General features: G+C 38.2%; 1 protein-coding gene and 1 pseudogene across 4 annotated transcripts; one reads left to right on the top strand and one right to left on the bottom strand.

Annotated features, from left to right (window-relative positions):
- The first annotated feature begins 5,355 nt into the window (after positions 1-5,355).
- Positions 5,356-7,468, top strand: LOC129725710 (uncharacterized; annotated as a pseudogene).
- On the bottom strand, positions 7,443-17,574 carry LOC129725709 (activin receptor type-1). Of its 4 annotated transcripts, none has more exons than XM_055681801.1 (10): positions 17,423-17,574; positions 16,575-16,683; positions 16,114-16,149; positions 10,329-10,633; positions 10,046-10,272; positions 9,766-9,980; positions 9,488-9,710; positions 9,243-9,430; positions 8,960-9,185; positions 7,443-8,891 (listed from the first exon to the last, which is right to left on the bottom strand). In XM_055681801.1, exons 1-10 carry the CDS (start codon positions 17,475-17,477, stop codon positions 8,727-8,729), a joined length of 1,749 nt encoding a protein of 582 aa, XP_055537776.1. In that variant the 5' UTR covers positions 17,478-17,574; the 3' UTR covers positions 7,443-8,726. The 4 variants fall into 4 exon arrangements, with proteins under 4 accessions (XP_055537776.1, XP_055537779.1, XP_055537777.1 ...); XM_055681804.1 differs by lacking the exon at positions 17,423-17,574 and adding an exon at positions 16,763-16,921; XM_055681802.1 differs by lacking the exon at positions 16,114-16,149.
- Positions 17,575-19,404: the final 1,830 nt, after the last annotated feature.

Genomic DNA, 19,404 nt, shown 5'->3' with positions numbered 1-19,404 from the left:
AAGGAAATTTCTTTAATTTACTTTAAATGCACATAAATGGAGCACCATGTAATATTCCATGTGGCATTACATTTACATGCAAAGTAAATGAATATATTGTGAATTTGCATGCATATTTATATTCGAAGCTTTAAGTTTATATCAATTAACGTACAAATTTACATGTCTTAAAACGATTCTGTATTGTACATTATTTACGGTGTGAAATTGTATATGTTTTTCACTCTATGTGCTAGAAATCGTTATATGCTTTCATTTGTATTAGTTGTGAATTTCATCTTTTGGTACTGTGAAGACTCGATGTCGGATTCTTATGGTTTTTCTAAAGCTCACTTATTGGCAAGTCATCGAGAAATGCCTGTTTATGTTTAGAGACTGAATCAGACAACAGCTTCGCCATTTTGATTTCTGTGTATTTTCGCACGGAGAGTTCACACGATACTTCATTCTGTTTGACGTTGCCAAGTTGACGTAGATGCTACGTGATAAAACATGGTATGCATGTGTTTTCACGTAAATGTTATGTTTGTCACATAAATCATGCAAAATGACAGAAAATGAATAAGTACAGGAAATTTCACGTAACAATAATGTGAAAAATATTTTGAGTGTAGTAATGAAACCGAAGATCCTTCATCCAGCAATTAGCTGTCGAGGTTTAAGTCCTCCTCCAGTTCCATCTCCTCGGTTCTGTCTGTTGCATGCGGCCTTGTAGGGCTGCACGCCATGGAGCTTGATGACTCCACTTGTTCCGGCAGAGCAAGGTTGCCGGGGCCCGAGTTTAAATTTTTGTTTGTTCATAGAATCCAGTTTGGATCCCACGAGTTTGCCACGAAAGAAGGGGGTCATCTGTGTGTTACGTTGGCCTAACGCAGAAGGGTAGACTACTGTGAAAGGGCGCCAAGTATTCCACAGGCTCCGTTAGCGGCTGGGAATATGTAAAACACCCTCACCATACATCTATAGGCACGGGTCGCATAACACCTTAGGTGTTTTAACAATTAGACTTTACGTAACTACTATGGTTAAGAGTTATTACTACCATCCTTCTTTCCAGGGCCTTTGAGCCCTCTGCTTCAGTTCTCAATAGTTTAAGTCTATTCGTAAAGGCTAAACTAAACTAAAGAGAACCGTCTCAGGCGAAGTTCGGGGATTCCTAAATCTCTTGGCGCGAGCATAAGAATTCTTTCAGGGCATACATAAAAAGGGGTTTCAATCGGGAAAAAACGGTTTCCCAAATTAAAAAACTGATCAAATTCGAAAAATACTACAATATATCTAACTAATGGTAGCAGCGGTCATAGGCTCCTACAAGGAAAACAATTCGAAAAATGAATACACTTTGTGATGTGATGAAAATTTTATAGGAAATGGAAACGATTTCTGGCAATAAAAAAAATTAGAAAACAGCAGTTTTCTCGAAAACATTTTTATGTTTTTTTTACATTTCAAGTAATTGACATGAAAATTCAATGTCAAATTTCAGTTTTGTTGTACAGATTTTGCGATGAGCATTTCCAAATTACAAGCCCATGTGTTTCAAACGATTATGTAGCCATTCCCAAATGAGACGAGTTGCTCGTCAAAGCTTGTAGTTATAATACGGCTCATAATAGTCAAGATTCAAGAAGACATCCGGTTCGGGATCCGTTTTTAGAGCGCCTGCCATTCTCATACCCAGCAAACAAATTGGTTCATATAACTTGCACTCAACTCTGTAAAGTGAATTCTTATTTGGTAAAAAATGACCATATAAGATGCATGAAATGCGCCTATGTGTACAAATCTGGAGGCCATATACGTGCATTGTTAAAACAAAAGTTTTACGATTTTGTATAACTTCGCAGGCTATTTTAAATGGCCTCATTTTAAACTTCAAATTGCATTCCATACGACTTAGAGGAATGACGCGTTTTACAATTTTATATGACACGATAAATTACTTCATATATAACCTGATATTGCGTCTTATAGGATTTAAATTTTATTAGGAAAATTGGAAAATTAAAAGTTTGCAATTTCGCAATCAAACCTTTATGCCAAACACTGTCGAATGCTTTTTCTATGTCTAAAAGAGCAGCTCCAGTGGAATAACCTTCAGATTTGTTAGCTCGTATCATATTAGTAACTCTGGGCAATTGATGAGTTTTGGAATGCCCATGGCGAAATCCAAACTGTTCATTTGCAAAAATTTAATTTTCGTTGATGTGTGACATCATTCTGTTAAGAATAATTCTCTCAAACAGTTTACTTGTTGAAGAAAGCAAACTGATTGGTCGATAACTTGAAGCTTCAGCTGGGTTCTTATCCGATTTTAAAATGGGAGTAATTTTTGCATTTTTCCATAATTTGGGAAAATATGCAATTTTGAAGCAGCAATTGAAAATTTTCACTAAAAATTCCATTGTGCTCTCAGGGAGATGTTTGATTAGTATATTAAAGATTCCATCGTCACCAGGTGCTTTCATATTTTTGAAATTAATTTAATAATTGATTTAATCTCATTCAAGTTAGTTTCAATTATTTCTGCAGGTAAAAAATTCTGGGAAGAAATTAAATCAAATTGACGTGTGACTCCATTTCCAATAGGACTCACAAAATTCAAATTTGAGTTATGAACACTCTCAAACTGCTGAGCAAGTCTTTGAGCCTTTTGTTCATTGGATACAAGAAAACGTTCACCATCTTTTAAAACTGGAATAGGCTTTGAAGGTTTCTTAAGAATCTTCGACAGCTTCCAAAAAGGTTTTGAATATGGTTTCAATTTTTCAACTTTAGTCTCAAAATTTTGATTTCTCAGAAGAGTAAATCTATGTTTAATCTCTTTCTGTAAATCTTTATAAATAGTTTTAAAAACAGGATCACGAGAACGTTGATATTGACGTCTGCGGACATTTTTCAAACGAATTAGAAGTTGAAGATTTTCGTCAATTATTGGTGAATCAAATTTCACTTGAGCCTTTGGAACAGAATAATTCCTGGCATCAACAATTGCACATTTTAATGCTTCCAAAGCGGAATCAATATTCACTTCGTTTTGCAAATCAAGCTCATTATTGAAATTTCTCTCAATATGAGTTTTGTAACTTTCCCAATTAGCCTTGTTATAATTAAAAACAGAGCTCATAGGGTTTAAAACTGATTCATGGGATAAAGAAAAAGTTATTGGAAGATGGTCAGAAACAAAGTCAGCTTGTGTGATCAAATCACATACATGACTTTGATCTGTTAGCACCAAATCAATTGTTGAAGGGTTTCTTACAGCAGAAAAGCATGTAGGACTATTCGGAGACAAAATAGAATAGTATCCCGAAGAACAATCATTGAATAAAATTTTGCCATTGGAATTACTTTGAGAATTATTCCATGAACGATGTTTAGCGTTAAAATCGCCGATTATGAAAAATTTCGAACGATTTCTGGTGAGTTTTTGTAAATCACCTTTAAAATAATTTTTGAGCTCGTGTGTGCATTGAAAAAAATCCCAAGTTCAATTTGAACTTCAATTCCCAAAGTTTCAATAACTTTCGTCTCAAGATGGGGAAGAGCACGATGTTTGATTCGGCGATGAATAACAATTGCAACTCCACCGCCGGAACCCTGAATCCTATCATATCTATGAACCACGTAATTGGGATCATATTTTAATTTTATGTTAGGTTTCAAAAATGTTTCAGTAATAATTGCAATATGCACATTATTTACTGTTAAAAAATTAAAAAGCTCATTCTCATTGGCCTTCAATGAGCGAGCATTCCAATTTAATATTTTAATTGTTTTATTTAAAATCATTGCTAAATTTTAAATCAGAAACAATTTTAATAGTAAAATTTGTGCCTATTTGAATGGCTTCAAACATTGATTTTGCCTGCAACATGGCGTTCATAAGATCGAACATTGCCTGTTGCAAAAAAAAAAGTTTACCTGCCGTAATAGGCCCCAGGCAGTTGACATTAGAAAAAATATTTTCGGCAGCAATATTAGCTGGAGTGATAGGTGTACAATTATTTTCTACCGTGTTTTGCTTACCGCGTATAATGTTCGAACTACCTGTAACCTGTGCATAAGTTAAACGGGTATGCAAAGGAGTAGGTAAACTATGCGTCACTGGTACGCTTGGAGAATATTGTTTTGAAGTTGGTTTTTATTGAGAAATTGAATTTTGTTCACCTTGCCTTGCCTTAACAATTGCTAAACGGACTGGGCATTGATAAAAATTTGACATATGGTTGCCGTTACAATTCGCACAGCGAAAATTTTTACTCTCTTTCACAGGACATGTGTCCTTTTTGTGAGAAGAGTCTCCACAATTAAGACATTTTTGGTCCATGTTACAGAATTTGGAACCATGGCCATAGCGTTTGCAAGTACGGCATTGGGTGATATGCTTTTCACCTCCGCCATACTTCCTATAAATTTCCCACTTTACACGCACATTATACAAAGCATGTGCTTTTTCAAAAAATTTTAAGTTGTTAACCTCATTGCGGTTAAAATGAATTAAATAATTAACAAGGGAAATTTCAGTTTCATTAGAATTACTTGGGTAGGGGCTATGCCAAGTAATTCTGTTAAAGTAAGTTTGATCTCATCAACGGTTTGATCGTTTGATCGAACTTTCTCCTTTTTCAAAGATTTTATATTTTGTATAGTTTCATTATTAATAACTTCAGGCAAAATATCAAAAGGATTGTCACTACAGACACTCGAAGTGTCAGAAAGAGATGCCTCTCTTTTCCTCCCCGCAGCGATGCGAGGTTTCTTTTTCCGTCCAGCCATTTCAGGTGATACGAAAAAAGTTAAAACAAATGTTAAATTCAAAAGTAGGTAGTCTTGAGAAAGACTGATGGGAAATAAATTTCAGGTAGTCTTTAAAAGACACACTGACAAAACACAAACTTTGAAGCTATAGGCAGTCAAAGACCAATCCACAAGCAACCGAAAAAACGTCTAATCTGTAGGACAGTTCAAGACGCACTGACATTTGAGCGACTTAGAATTAACATTCTTTTACGACTTCTGGTTTGCTGGGTAGATTCATAATACAGTTAATAACTACAACTCGCAGTTGTAATTCTTGAACGAAAACAGAGCACACCAAGAGAATGAGAGAGAATTTAAATCTCTATTCACAATCTCTCGCCGCAGTTAGTATACAAAACATGCTGCATAGTGCGTGCACAGCTGAGCGATATATATATATATATATATATATATATATATATATATATATATATATATATATATATATATATATATATATATATATATATATATATATATATATATATATATATATATATATATATATATATATATATATATATATATATATATACTACACTATACGTCATTTAGTTACAGTACTGAACAAAGTTTCCTTAACAGATAATTTTTCACGAATATTTTTTTAATCTTTCTCTTTTTTGATTGTTGTAATGGATGAGCCAGTTCAATACTGAATTTATTACAAGAATGTATACACTAAAAATGTAAAGTTTATATTAGGCAGCTCAGAACTGACCTACACTGTACACGATGTCGTACACTTTTCTCGACCTTGGCCCATGTGAAGTGTAATAATAGATGTAACTAGCCGGAGCCCAGTGAAAATGGTGATTTCCGACGAATATCATCATTTCCCATTAACGGAACTCCCGAAGGAGGTAATACTTTGTGAGGTTTTAAATTATACATTTTCTATAATGAACTAACATTTGCAGATTCAAATACAAATTTTCGAATACTTGGATTTTCGAACTCGTCTGATTGTGTCGAGGGTATGCCGGCTGTGGAACGCGTTGTCCTTCTCCGGTCGGTTTATGGGAAGACTTTGTCTTCGTTTGAAATTAAAGGAGCAGCAGTTTGCAGGGATTGTTGAAGTGCTAAACACTAATGCTAGACGGTATCGTCATGTTGAGATTAACTTTAGTAATAGTAGTTTTACTTCAGTGGATACGCTAGCTCAAGTTCTCAGCTTAAATGATGCCCTAGAAACTGTGGTACTGACTGGGATGGCTAAGATAGATGCAGTGCAATTGTTTAGCTTATTAGAAAATTTACCAAATGTTGTTAGAATGTTTCTGCTGGGAGACAACATAGACGAGTGTAGTAGAAATAACTTGCTAGAATTACCGAGCTGTAATGTGACCGCTGGAGCGCTTTCTCCATGGATGGAAACTTTTTCCGCAGATCCGCCTGTGATTCTTCGTTCGCTTGACAATCTCTGCTTGTTATTTCCAGCGTCATCCAGCTGGTCACTTCAGTCTGTCCTTCGCATCTGCCCGAACATCAAACAGTTGCAGATTACCGGCGCTGATGCGACCGTGGCTTCCGTGTTCGAAAGCTTCCGCAATCAGTTAGAAAAAGTATCGATCATTGCTCCGCAGAATGATTTTTTCGTACAATTTTGTGCCATCAACTTTCCGAAGCTGTGCTCGCTTTACCTAGATCAAATGGAGTTGCATGACCAGCAAAGTGTAGCGAGTGGAACAGCATTCTTCGCCACTCGTTGTTTCCGTTTGGTGCGGCTAGTTCTTCATCCAAAGTTCATGATAAGAACACCAATTTTCACGACAATTTGTGCCAATTGTGTTGCCCTCCAAACGCTGGAGCTTAGCTTGGACTATCTTGATGGAGATGCACTGAAAGATGTCACCAATCTAAGGAATCTAAAAGTGAGCAAGATCAATCGATTTCGATTTGTTTTCTTGGAATGACTTTTGCAATCAATTTCAGACGCTCACTTTTCGGGGTACAGCCTATTTTCGCGAGACTGCCCGCTGGCTCTATCAAATACATTCACTAACCTCGGTGACCATCGCAGGCAGTCGATTTCCGCTGACGTTACTGGAGTTCATAGCCGATATTGCACCAAATTTGAAATCGTCAATTCTGGAGGATATTGAAAATCCGGAGGAAATGTTTCGAGTTTTACCAACAACGGTGGGACATATTCGTCATCTGGAGATGGGTTATTCCAGGCGGTTTGAAAGACCGGTAAATATAACATGGCATGAAATGTTGGATGGATGATAACGATAGTTTCACTTTCAGCCCTCTTGTCATCCGTCTGGATTGCTGCGCGCAATGGACAGTCTGGTAACGTACAGCCTACGGCGAGTTATTATCAAGCACGGTATTCAGGGGTGGCTGCAGGATGCTCCACACCTTAGAGGAGTGTTCTAGCGAACTGTGGAACGTTGACCGATACTCATCTTGTTATTCTGACAACCAATTGTCCAAAGTTGAGACAGCTGGGCATCAAGGATTGTTACTCGATAACGCCGAAAGGTGTCGATGAATTCAAGCTGAGGATTCCGCTCTGTAGAGTGAGTGTGTGATTACCATTAATGGAGACGAAGAAGTTCGAGTTCCAGATTGTGATAAATTAGTCGACTTATTGCAGGCTTTCGGACCGGTTTAGCAACCATCAGTCGGAATTTTAAATATAAACTAAATACATCTATCCTTTATTGTTTCAATCAGAAAACTCCTTCCGTTTGTTCGAATGCTAATTAGCCGCTTCTTTTTATCGGCGGCTGTAATCACTGCGATATTGTAGGAAAAGAATCGACACATAAATATTTGCTTAAAATGATACTTTCATACGCGCGTTACTACACATGCCATTTTGAGGGTGGAAAAGTGGTACTGAAGTTATGTTGAATAGAGTCACAAATGGAAATGTGAACGTTTGCTCTAAACACATTTTAAAAGGTGTGAAATATTTACATGAAACGTCTACCGATTGTACCGGAGCGGAAAAATAACTGGAAGCTGCTAAAAAGGTATAGGTTGAACCCAACTTTAACGCGTGTATAGATTTTTTTATACATAAATGGCACTTCATTATAATTTTGTTACATCACTCAAACGTATTCTGATTTGTTTTAGCATAAACACGAAGTAACGCAACCCAAGTTAGGCAATAAACTAGTAATGTTTGGTGAACAAAATTATTTCTAAAAAAGTTCGAGAAAATTAGCATTCCACAAGTTCTTTTTAATCTATTTTCAAAGTGTTTGTAAATATTAAATTACTTACAGTAATTAGATTTTTGTGTTTTGCTAACGTACTTCATTCAGTTAATAATACTGAACCTTTTCTGATTTCGATTTTCTTGTTGGTTATAATAGCTACTAACTAAACTAGATTTAATATTCAATTTGATTAAGAGAATTCCACTAAAAATAAATTTACGCATAATAGAACTTTGTATTAAGACTGTTGAAAAGTTTCAATTGTCTGCACTAGAAAACTATACAAATGATTACTAGAAGGAAGATAAAGGAAACTAAAATGCTGCCTTTTAATAATTTTCGTCGCATTGGATGAAAAATTTTCCCGCCAGAACAAACGAAAATTAAAGTATTTGTTCAAAAGAAAGAGTTATCGTCAACAAGTCTAGCCTAGTAAATGTATAAATATTTACAAATATGTTTTGCCCACTGGATGATACATTTCGGGAATTCCTTTCAACCTTCACACACACACACACACACACAATCACACAATCACACGTTGTCATACATTTTTCTTTCAATCCCAAGCATACGCGCACCCATACACTAACAAACACGTACACAGAACACGAAGTAACTTACTACGAAAATGATATTGTTGTTTCTGATACATTCTCCTCTAGCAGCGATGATGGAACCGGCCAGCCCACCAAAGCTGGCGGTCGTCACGGTGATAACGATGGGGGTGGTATGGAGCCGCCATCAAACGCAGAAATCGCCATCGAAGTCGTGATCGTAGTTGAGCTTCATCTTCTCGTCTGATCGGGTTAGCTTTTGCAGCGTTTTCTTGACTCGCAGCGCCGTTAGGCGTACGTTCGAGTTGGCATGCCAACATTCACGCATCAGTTTGGCCATACCGTCGAGAAGCTACAAAGAGGTGGATTAAAGTTCAGTAATTATTCTCTTCGATAGAACAGAGAAAAAAACAAACACACCGGATCCGACGTCCATCGGTTCGGAATCGAGGGCCGGTAGTTCTCTACACAGACAACCTTGCGCATCTCCTCGAAGCTGGGATCGGATGTAACGCAGTCATAGTACGGTACCTTGTAGTCCTCGGCGATTCCATTGGAGAGCGTTCGTCGGCAGATTTCCCACAGCACCAGCCCGATCGCATAAATGTCAGCCTTGCGCAGTGATTCGAAGCACTCCAAGTTGATGCTGTAAAACAACATAAAGATTAAATTATCAAGACGCAACCACAATCGTACAACAAACCTCTCATCAAGAACCTCCGGTGCCATGTACCGCTTGGTGCCAACTCGAGCCGTATTTCCCATGTCGATCTTGTTGGTCGTTTGGCTGTGAGTTACAGCGAGACCAAAATCGGCTATCACACAGGATCCGTTATTACGCACCAAAATGTTCTTTGTTTTCAGGTCACGATGAGCGATTGCGGGTTTGCCCTGCAAGAGCAACAAATTTAGCAAACATTTAATCAGGGTCTCTGACAGAGAACTTACCTCAGTACCAAAGATCTCGGTATGCAAATGCACCAATCCGTTGGCGATCGAGAGACAAATGGTAGCCATTTGATGGTGGCTAATGGCAGTTCTGTTCAGATGATCGAACAATGATCCGTGCCGGTAGTAGTGTGTGATAAGCCACAGCTGAGTGCACGAGTTCCGCGAGGTCATATCGGATCCGATATAGCCGAGGATGTTTTCATGTCGCAGCAGAATGGTACTAGAATTTACACTTTCTTTATTAGCTATTCAAAAGCATGTCATAAACTTATTACCTGTAAATTTCGGTTTCCCGCTTCCAGGAATCTTCGTCACGCGAGAAGAAAATTTTAACCGCAACCTTTTCCCCATGCCAAACACCCTGCCAAACTTCACCATATCTTCCCCGACCGATACACTCACTAAGGGATACTTGCTTAGCAAGCGTACGCTGAATCAGCAGCGGTAAACCGCTACCCGATCCGGACGTAACTGAATGTTGCAAATATTCCTGAAAATCAACGTTAGTGTTAATTTCAGTATCTGTTATTCTAACAGAAATATTATACGACATACCCGTAAAGTACTGTCACCAGCGCTGGTTGCCCTCAAAATCTCGTCACTAGCGTAATACGTTTCGGGATCATGCTTGCTCCTGGTGGCCATCAGTCGCTTTTGGCGTGTTTTGCGTCTGAAATAGCAGACCATGGTGATAAGCACCAACATCCCAATGATCGGACCCAAAAATGAAGCCGTCAGTTTCATGTAGTAGATAGTCGAATGTTCCAGCTTCATGACATCATCTGAAAGCAAACCAGTTTAGTTTAAATCAAAAAAAAATTGGTTTCTGCATACTCACATTTACTCGGATACTCGAGTGGCGGCAGAGCCGGGAAGCTACCATTGTTGCAGTAATCCCCAGTACAGCACTCGATGTTGTACGTTCCGGAGGTGTGTCGTTTCTTCGGGCCATTGCTGTTCATTAAATTTTGATTGCAGTACAGTGGTAGCTGCTCGTGGGCCGTCGTACAACCGCGGGAGACGCTCTCGTTACCGAACTGGTCACGGATTCGGGACTTCCAGCACTGGATCGCATTCTGGCAGAGGTGTGCGTGTGTTGTCGTGTCGGCACAGTCGGGTGGCTCACAGCTGTAGCATTTATATCTGGTCGAAAAAGGAGTCAACAGGTTATTGGTGTTTTCATTGAAATTTTGATTCGGTGTTAACGTCAAGATATAAAAACTGAAAGCTTCGAATAAACAAATAATTACAACTCTAAAAAAAAAAAACACATGAGGAACAACCAGCCAAAAAAGGTCGGCAAAGAACAGTTTAAGAGCGAAGCTGAATGTTTACTAACCGGGACGTCAGCCTTATAAGCTTATTACTTATCATCACCGAATGGTTTGTTGAAACTTAGAAATCATGTTGGTACTAAATACATGTTATAAACTAATAACTTAAAACTTTTCCAAAATTCCTTAGATTGTGTAAGAAGTACCAAGCGGCGATTTTCTACATGGCTCACTGGCACATGAAAGGTTAACATTTGGTCAAAACTGTGGGGCGCTCTGTAAAGTACCGCCTGCTAAACAATAGCTGGCTTCTCAGTTCATCCGGAACTACTTTCCATTTGAGGTCTTGACGGTATTCTTTTTCGTTTGGGTTCATGACAAAGCAATGCAAAAATCATTCGCTCAGCTGATGCCCAGGTGGGATTTTCCTCTCCCAGCATTCTGCGCGTCTGCCTCTTGGTAGCTCATCCCAGGTTCTTGAAGAAATCCCTTGATAACCAGTCTTGCCTTACATTTGACTGCATTTCCATGTTCATCTTTCTTTACACGAAATACTTATTGGTCTTCAGTGGTTTGGATAATTTCGGATGATTTACAAATAACCACACTTTGTTGACTTTCAGAGACCAGCTCAGCCTTTACTGACTTTAGCCAGGACTCAATATCGTCGTCGTACGTACATGGAGGTCCTGATGAATAGGTAATATCACCAGCAGCGGTTGCTCTGTAATCAGTGGAAAAATCTGAAGCTTACCTGGGAGCTGACGCTTCCGTGCGCTTCGCCTCGTGAGCGAATCCTCGCCGTCGTCCCGTCTCTTAAGCGAAGGGAGCGCCGCAGGATTCAGTACGTAGTTTTATAATGCTCTCGTTGCTCGTTCGAACAGTATTCACGACCCTGGTCCAGTCAGCTTGCAGTTTTTTCTCCCGCTGGGTCATTGCCAGCTTCGTACTCGCGCTCAGATTCCTTACGCAACCATTCTTTGACTATAACTCGCCAAACATGTGAAAAGGGCCCATGTGCCATATGTGAACATGCCTAATTTTCTCGTTTTTTGATTAATACAAGCGAAATCTGCCCTTACCAATAAGCTTTATTGATACTCTTAATCAAACAATCTTATTTGTACGGGTAGATTAAGCCTGTATTCATTGAAAAACGTGGAATTGTGGCTTGTTTACATATGGCACATGGGCACTTTTCACATGTTGAGCGAGATATCCAAGATAAACTAAATTTCGTCTATATTTTCCATTACTGTTACTGTCTGGAACTTTCAAAAAAAGCTGGAAAATCAGGTCATTTTCTTGCAGCTCTGCTCCTGCAAACTTTAGCTCTCGCACCAACAGTTCGAATATCAGTGAATGACCTCTCATTAACGTTTCGTTCTTCATCTGGAGCCTACCTGGCTGCTTACGCAAGAGAGTCTGGCTTGCTATTGACTTTTTCGCAAAGGTGTTTTCCAATGCCTTCCACATTGCTTTGGCGATCTCTTTTTCCCTAACGATTTCCATGCAATCGTCGCAAACGAATCCTACCAGTAGAGGTTTAGCCTTTCGGTCCCTCTTCAGGAATTTGGGTCGCCTTCCGCCGCATTCGAAAAAGCTTGACGCTGGAGCTCCACTTTTAGTAGTTTATGCCATTCAGCTGGGGAATTCTAACACCTTCCTTCATCGTGGAGTCCATAACCTAAAGGACAACTGGAACTCACGAAAAACTCGAGCAACAGTTTTTTTGGTAAAAAATTGCTAAATGTGACCGTTCGCCTCAAGCGGTTTTTAAGGACGAATCAACGCAAATGGTCTGTTTATGATTGAGGTAATGATGACAATTGCAGACAATCTTAAGCATTCAAAAAATTACCCTACGAAACAGCATCAAAATGTATCAAAAAAGCGAAGCTTTGGTTGCTATATTCCGTATCGAAACTCGACCTTCTATTCATTATACACAGACTTCGCATCCAACTGTTAGTGTACAGGACAATTGCGAGCTTAGCGCTACGATCCTACTGACACCAACAGTCTCGAGCCGGGATTCGAATATACGACGACTGGCTTATTAGGCTACCATCGTACCTCGAGACCCGTTAGGAGATATCAAAATGTGTCACTGATAGCATAAATTGTGCCCGCCTAGGTTAAATCACAATTCAGAACTAAAAATTTACTAATTTGTTATTCTAGATTGGTTTTATTTTTGCTGCTTCTTATTTTTTCACTATGAAAGAATAAGAAGAAGCAAAAATTAAAATCAATCTAGAGCAATTAAACAATATTTATATTAAGATCTATTTTTGTCCTGTGTGGCCTTTCTCACTGCGATCAGGGTCGTTGATCTATTGTGAGATCCCAACAAGCAATTTTGTTGATTTACAGCTTAGAGCAAGCGCACCGGTGAGTTGCCATTTGAGTTGCTATTTTCACAACGCTGGCCGTTGCTATTTTGGATAGCAACCGATTTTCGAACCGGTCGTTGCTAATGGGGATTGCCAATTCCACTATTTCTTTTTCACACCGGCAGTTGCCAATTTCTGAAGACCGTCACTAGCCAGCGTTGGCAAAATGTTTGTTTGTGATGTATTTCGCATATTTTTTGCGTATCTAGTAATAACCAACTTATCCTTCAGTCAATCGTTTTCGGAATGATCTACGTTCTTTCTAACTACTTCATAAAATGTTTCCTCCATTTCCCGCAACTTTGTTTTAACTTTGTTTCCGTTTTTCCAAGTTATCGATAACATAATTCTTTTGCTGGTTTTTTTACTTGTGCGTACATGGATTTTTTCATCTTTATATGTTTATTTAAAGTAATTTCGTAAAATTGAGCACGTCCCGCAACGTTGGCTTGAACGGCTATTCTACTGAAAGCTGGCGAACTGTCATTAGTTATATTTTGTATTTCATGCTGTCTCGGTTCCCACAGTTTGCTATGATTATTTAAAAATTTGCTGCCAAAAAAAAACTTAAATATAGAACGCGAGAATTGTTTTCGAGTTTTTGGTTGATTCTAGTGATGAAGAAAGTGATTTCGCAGAACAAATTTCCTTATACGCGATTAAGAAAAGGGTTTTTGGAAAGATTCGGGGCGGCTCTCAGCCTAGTAAATAACTAAATATTGACCGCCATACGGAGGAACCGAACGACCGAACGAAACGGGAGAATAGGTGGTAATACTCCCTAGCAGATTTGCTTAAACCTTCCAGGTTTATTGAATACATGCAAAATTTCATCTCAATCGGAACTAAAATTGAGTAGTAGTTTACGCCGATACTTGCGTCCTACGACGTGTTTAACAAGCGAGATAAAACGCCTCGACTTACGAGGCCGACCAATTGAGTCCGCATTCGAAACACTCATCATCTTCGTAATATTATTACGAACATTCACTATCGAGCACAAAAAAAAACAACAGTTTGACATTTCATCAAATAGCAACGATTCGGCTCGTTGCTATCGCGTTGCCAAATTTGATAACTCGCTACTACCCGAGGTGAGGATTGTTATTTCCCAAACCAACATAGCAACGCTCGGTGCGGTTGCCGCGTTATGGTGGGAGTTGCCAAACTAGCTTTAGAAACTTCAATTTACCCACTGGTGGGCTTGCTCTTAATAAGCTATTATTCAGTGGATTTCGGTTGAACTATAGTTTAACAAGCCGTTATCCAACAAAATTGTTTGTTGGGATATGTCCGGGTGTCGCACTCCTATTCTTAGCAATATCTACTGAAAAGTGACAAGTTTATTATTTATCCGTGCCTGTGTGTAATGGTTTTTCACCCTTCCTTTTATACGCTTACTGTTCTACCATACCGAGCTTCGTTTCTCCTACTAAATTTCGCACTTACGATTCCCTGGAGAAGTTTCGTTGGGCGTCGTTCTGGCTAGTTTTATTTATAAGGACTTTTTTGTCAAGAGGAAGTTGATTATAGAATTCAGTTTAAAAGAAGGGAAAGCGGTTGGGGAGTCTGAGAGAAAACCCGTGCTTAAGTTCCTTCTGACATCGAATGGCCTGTTTCTACTAAGATAAGAATCCACGACCATTCGATTGACGAAGTTTCCATATTTAAATTTCATGATTTTCCCTAAAATATAACATTATTTTCTCTGATATTATTCAGCATTCGGCCCCAAATAGTGTAACGTAAATGAACGCAGCTCTGAAATCCCAGTAAAAAATGTACTCGATCGGATATGAAACAGTAACGCATATGCCTTTTATGCTGAATAAATTTGTTTTGGTGCTGAAGAGCAGTCCAGAAAAGAATCGCTCCTCGGTTGAAAATTTTTCAGTTTTCCCTGATATTTTCTGATGAAAAAATAATGAATAAATTTCCTGTCATTCCCTAATTTTCCAGGTTTTCGCCACTCTGCAAAGCGGACTCTGTAAACTTGCTACTACGCAGCTGAAAATGATGTTTTTTCTGAATTCCTTGGTTTATTTTCATCAATCACCGTATTTGAAAAAAAGGAACTGTCATCCCTGGTATTGATAGCGGCAGCGGTAGCAGCAGAGTTCCCGAGTCTGCTTTCAGTTAAAATAAATAATTTTACTATCGGATGGTGGAACGGACGGTTACTTCCTCCGATCGGCATCATATTCTATTTAAACATTTACACCAAACTGGCCTTTAGTACAAGCAAATAAATGATTGAAGAAAAACATTTCGTAAAGAGATTTAGCGCGTAAATTGGAAAATTTGTTTGTGCCACAAAATGTATGACTATCGAATGTACAGCTAGAAACTACCACAAAAGCGTTAGAATAAGTGAGTAAAAAATAGAGATAATGAATTAAAAAATAATTTCCAAATACACAAGAAGCAAAATTGGATCCTTATGCATTTATCAGTAAAAATCAAATAAACCGGTTATTCCAGGGTTTCGAAGCTTTTTTTTTAAATTCCTACCACATACAAGTTTCGGCACATTACTAATGGATAACTTTACCATCACTCATTTTTTAAAGGCGAGCCAGCCTATTTTTTAGAGAAAAACTATTTCTTATATGAATATTTAAAGACGTGAGAACATACTACGATCCACATCCAGAAAGGAATCTGGTTAGGTTGAGAATATCGATATGATATCTTTGATTATAATACCCATTCTTTAATTACATCAAGAGCCAACGCTTAGGCTTCAATTAAAAACAGGAATAAATTAAAAATTTCATTTTTCAAAGATTCTTGATAATTAAACGAAAAATATTATATGATAAAAAAATAGATTCAACGAAAAGTGAACCAATAAAATCACGCATATAAGGCAAACTGATTCAGAAGAAAAAATATCAACAAGGATAAAATTTGATCTAATACAGAAATGTGCTTTCACGACAGTAAACGTTACCTTCGTTTCATACGTCTCTTCGATTTCGAATGTCTCCTGTATACGATGCGATCATGTGATGGTTAGGAATTGAACGTTAAACAACCGATACCATTATGTTTCACCCCCAGCCGTGACATATTTGTGCATTCCAATAATGCAGTACGCGTTAAAAGGTAATAGCAAAACGATGCAACGCAATAGGTTAGTAATGGGTGGGTGTTTCAAAGCTCGCGGAGAATCGCGGAATTATCACAACGATTGCGATAGACAAGTCATCGCTCGTCTAGACGAGAGAAGGAACTTCGCTAGATATTATCGATTGTCAAACTAAGTACAACCTCGAAGAGGTTGTACTGTTTTTTTTTCGGCGCCTCCAGAACCCAGCCCTCGTTATCAATTGGCTTATCAGTTTTGTTCGTTCTCTCGTCGCTCCACTTTTAACCAGTTTCATTCATAACTTTGAAGCGACATTGTCTTACCTTTGATGGGACACAATTGAGTTTTGTATTGGAAGATCACGATTCGGATGGTACACCTCTAGGTCCATGGTCTCTTCTGTCTCATCCAGCAGTTTCCCGTGCATGTCACCTACAACAAAATAGTGTAAAAATATTGTATTACTTCACCGCTCTTTATCCTATCCCCAATGTAAACAATATAGAATTACTACGCAAAAATCACGTCCCAAAACGCGATCGTCATTCACCGAACAAGCATAGAAATCATAAAAACGTTCCCAAACGCTCGATCGTCGTCTGCGCTTTCAACTCGCTCCGTACGCAGCGATTCCACTCTGTCGCGACTTTGTGGAGTCATGTCTGGATGCAAGGAACGAAATGAACAGCGCGAACAGCTAGGAATGGTAATGATCGAGAAACGAACAAAAAAAAAAGAATCGTTTCACTACAAGAGCATAAGATCATCTGTGTTCGCTTTTCGCTTAGACGGTTCTTTGCATTATTTCCCCTTTCGATTCGATATCGCATTCGTTGCTGCTGCACTTGTTCCTGTCTGCACTGAAATTGTGATCACTTGGAACTACACATACAGCCACAATAATGATTCCGTGAAATTCGAAATAATTGCTTTTCGATAGATTAGCGGTAGCATTAGGTTCTTCGTACGCTCCGTACGGAAAATGCATCTTTCATCGCCAGAACGAACGGATAAGAGATTGAAGTCAGAGAAGTGCGAAGGTGGTGATACACCAAATGGGAATTTTAATCGCACTTTTCAGCCAGAAAAAACTTCTCCACTCAATTGATTTCACTCATTCTCTATTGCAACTGCACTAAATTATTCATTTAAGTCGAAAAACGGGCATTACCTTCCACATAGTTAAACGCAACTAGAAAAATTATACTGAACTTTGCAAACACCATCTTGACTTTCTTTCACTCCTTTCTGCGTATGTTCTTTCGTTTTCGCCTTTGCTTCGTGTTTTTGATCACTGAGTTGACAGCAGTGCTGCGCGGCGGAATGATTTGCTTTTGTTTACCCACCATCAGTATAAGAATTTCATAGGGGTTACATCCAAGTATGATGACAGTTCTACAAGGTATGCTATTCACGTCGATGCATTAGTATTAGTGATCGTTATGAACTTTTTCCAATTTTGTATGAAATTTGAAATGATTTTGCATTTTAAACTAAACTTATAAAACATACTTTCCTGGAAAGTTATAGAAATGATGTTGAAACATAAACATGCTGCGGTTTAGGTAAAATATGCTGTTTTTCATCAATTTGCCTGTAACCTTTTTGCACTTTTCGTTTTTTTCTTGTACTCTAATAGCGCTTCTAAATAGAGTCGCTTATGTTTCATACAGTAACAAAAGTCATGAGCTATGACAATGACTAAGATTATGCTCCAACTATTAGAAATATAGTATTTTTATATAATTTATTTCGACATATTGTCACAATTTTTCACACTAAATCTAAATTAATATAAATTTCTAGTGTGTTTCAACTGGAGATTCACTCTCCAACCAAAAAAATCAGATATAAAACAACATGAAACGAGAAATTTCCAAACGCGAAATTTTTCATAACGAGATTTGTTTGTGTGCGTGGATAGACAAAAATGTAGCATACCTTGTAGAACTGTCATCATACTTGGGGGGTTACATACCGTGTTGCTTCACGCAAGGGGGTAGCTCGATGGTTCGCTATGTAATAGCAGGGATGGAAAATTGAAATGGACGTTACTGCTTGTTATTGAAAGAAAACAAGATTTGAATAAAATCATGAATAAATCATTAAGTTATTTCGTGTGAAAAAAATAGTATAATGATAAATACTGAAAATGATCCTCAAACCTGAATTCGAATGGCTTGTTAGGCTAATATCTTAGTCAAAAGTAGGGTTTTCAATATTCCCGGGAATCGATTTCCCGGGAAACGGGAATGAAAAATCGCATTTCCCGGGAATTCCCGGGAAACGGGAACGGACAATTTTTTTTAGCAAAATGAGATTTTAAATGAAGTTCATCACTAAAAGGTAACAAAAAATTGTTTGAAATGCATATTTGCAGAAGAGGAGAATTAAGGGTCTTCATGTCGTTAAACAATCGCTTCAGATCCGCTGATAATTTTCCGGTAAGCTCAAAAATGTTATTTCCTTCTGTAAAACTTTGCTAAAATCTGCTGAAGCACCGCTGATGTCCGAATTTTAGAATACTTTCGAATCACCGATTACAGCTTTTGCTACACTTAATTGAAAACTGGTGTCCAATTCTTTCAGTTTGTAGAAGAGAAAACTGAGTGTTAGACAGGCATTGGACGCGGAAAATATTTGCTATATTCGGTACGGATTTTTTGGGCAAAATATTTTTACACTATAGTAAATATTTACTGTTTACTTGAGCGGTAGCAAACCTATTCTATAATGAATCTTACAGAAATTTTCGCGATACTCGCGCGAATCCCGGGAATCAATATTTCTGTTCCCGGGATCCGGGAATCGGGGGAAGGATATTTCCTGGGAAATCGTTCCCGGGATTGCAAACCCTAGTTAAAAGCTTGCTACGGGGAGCAACCTGAAACTAATCGTTTTTCAGTCAATTAGAAGTTTTTTGTCGGACTCAAATGCTTTGTTAAAGTACTTTGTTTTCAAAGATTGACTCCCGCATAATCAAAAACCATAAAACATCCATATGGTTTAACGATACGTTGTTAGACACGTTTTATGGTTATTGATTATGCGGGTTGCGTATTAGCATATGTTGAATAATTTTTTGACGTTTCACAAATGTCATGTCGTATAAGTACGTTCCAACAGCACTACAAAATATTCCAAATTTAAGGC

Source organism: Wyeomyia smithii, chromosome 2 (genome assembly GCF_029784165.1).
Source record: "Wyeomyia smithii strain HCP4-BCI-WySm-NY-G18 chromosome 2, ASM2978416v1, whole genome shotgun sequence".
Taxonomy (NCBI): Eukaryota; Metazoa; Arthropoda; class Insecta; order Diptera; family Culicidae; genus Wyeomyia; species Wyeomyia smithii.
The sequence above is the reverse complement of the archived record's forward strand: the minus strand, read 5'-3'. Positions and strand labels throughout refer to the sequence as shown.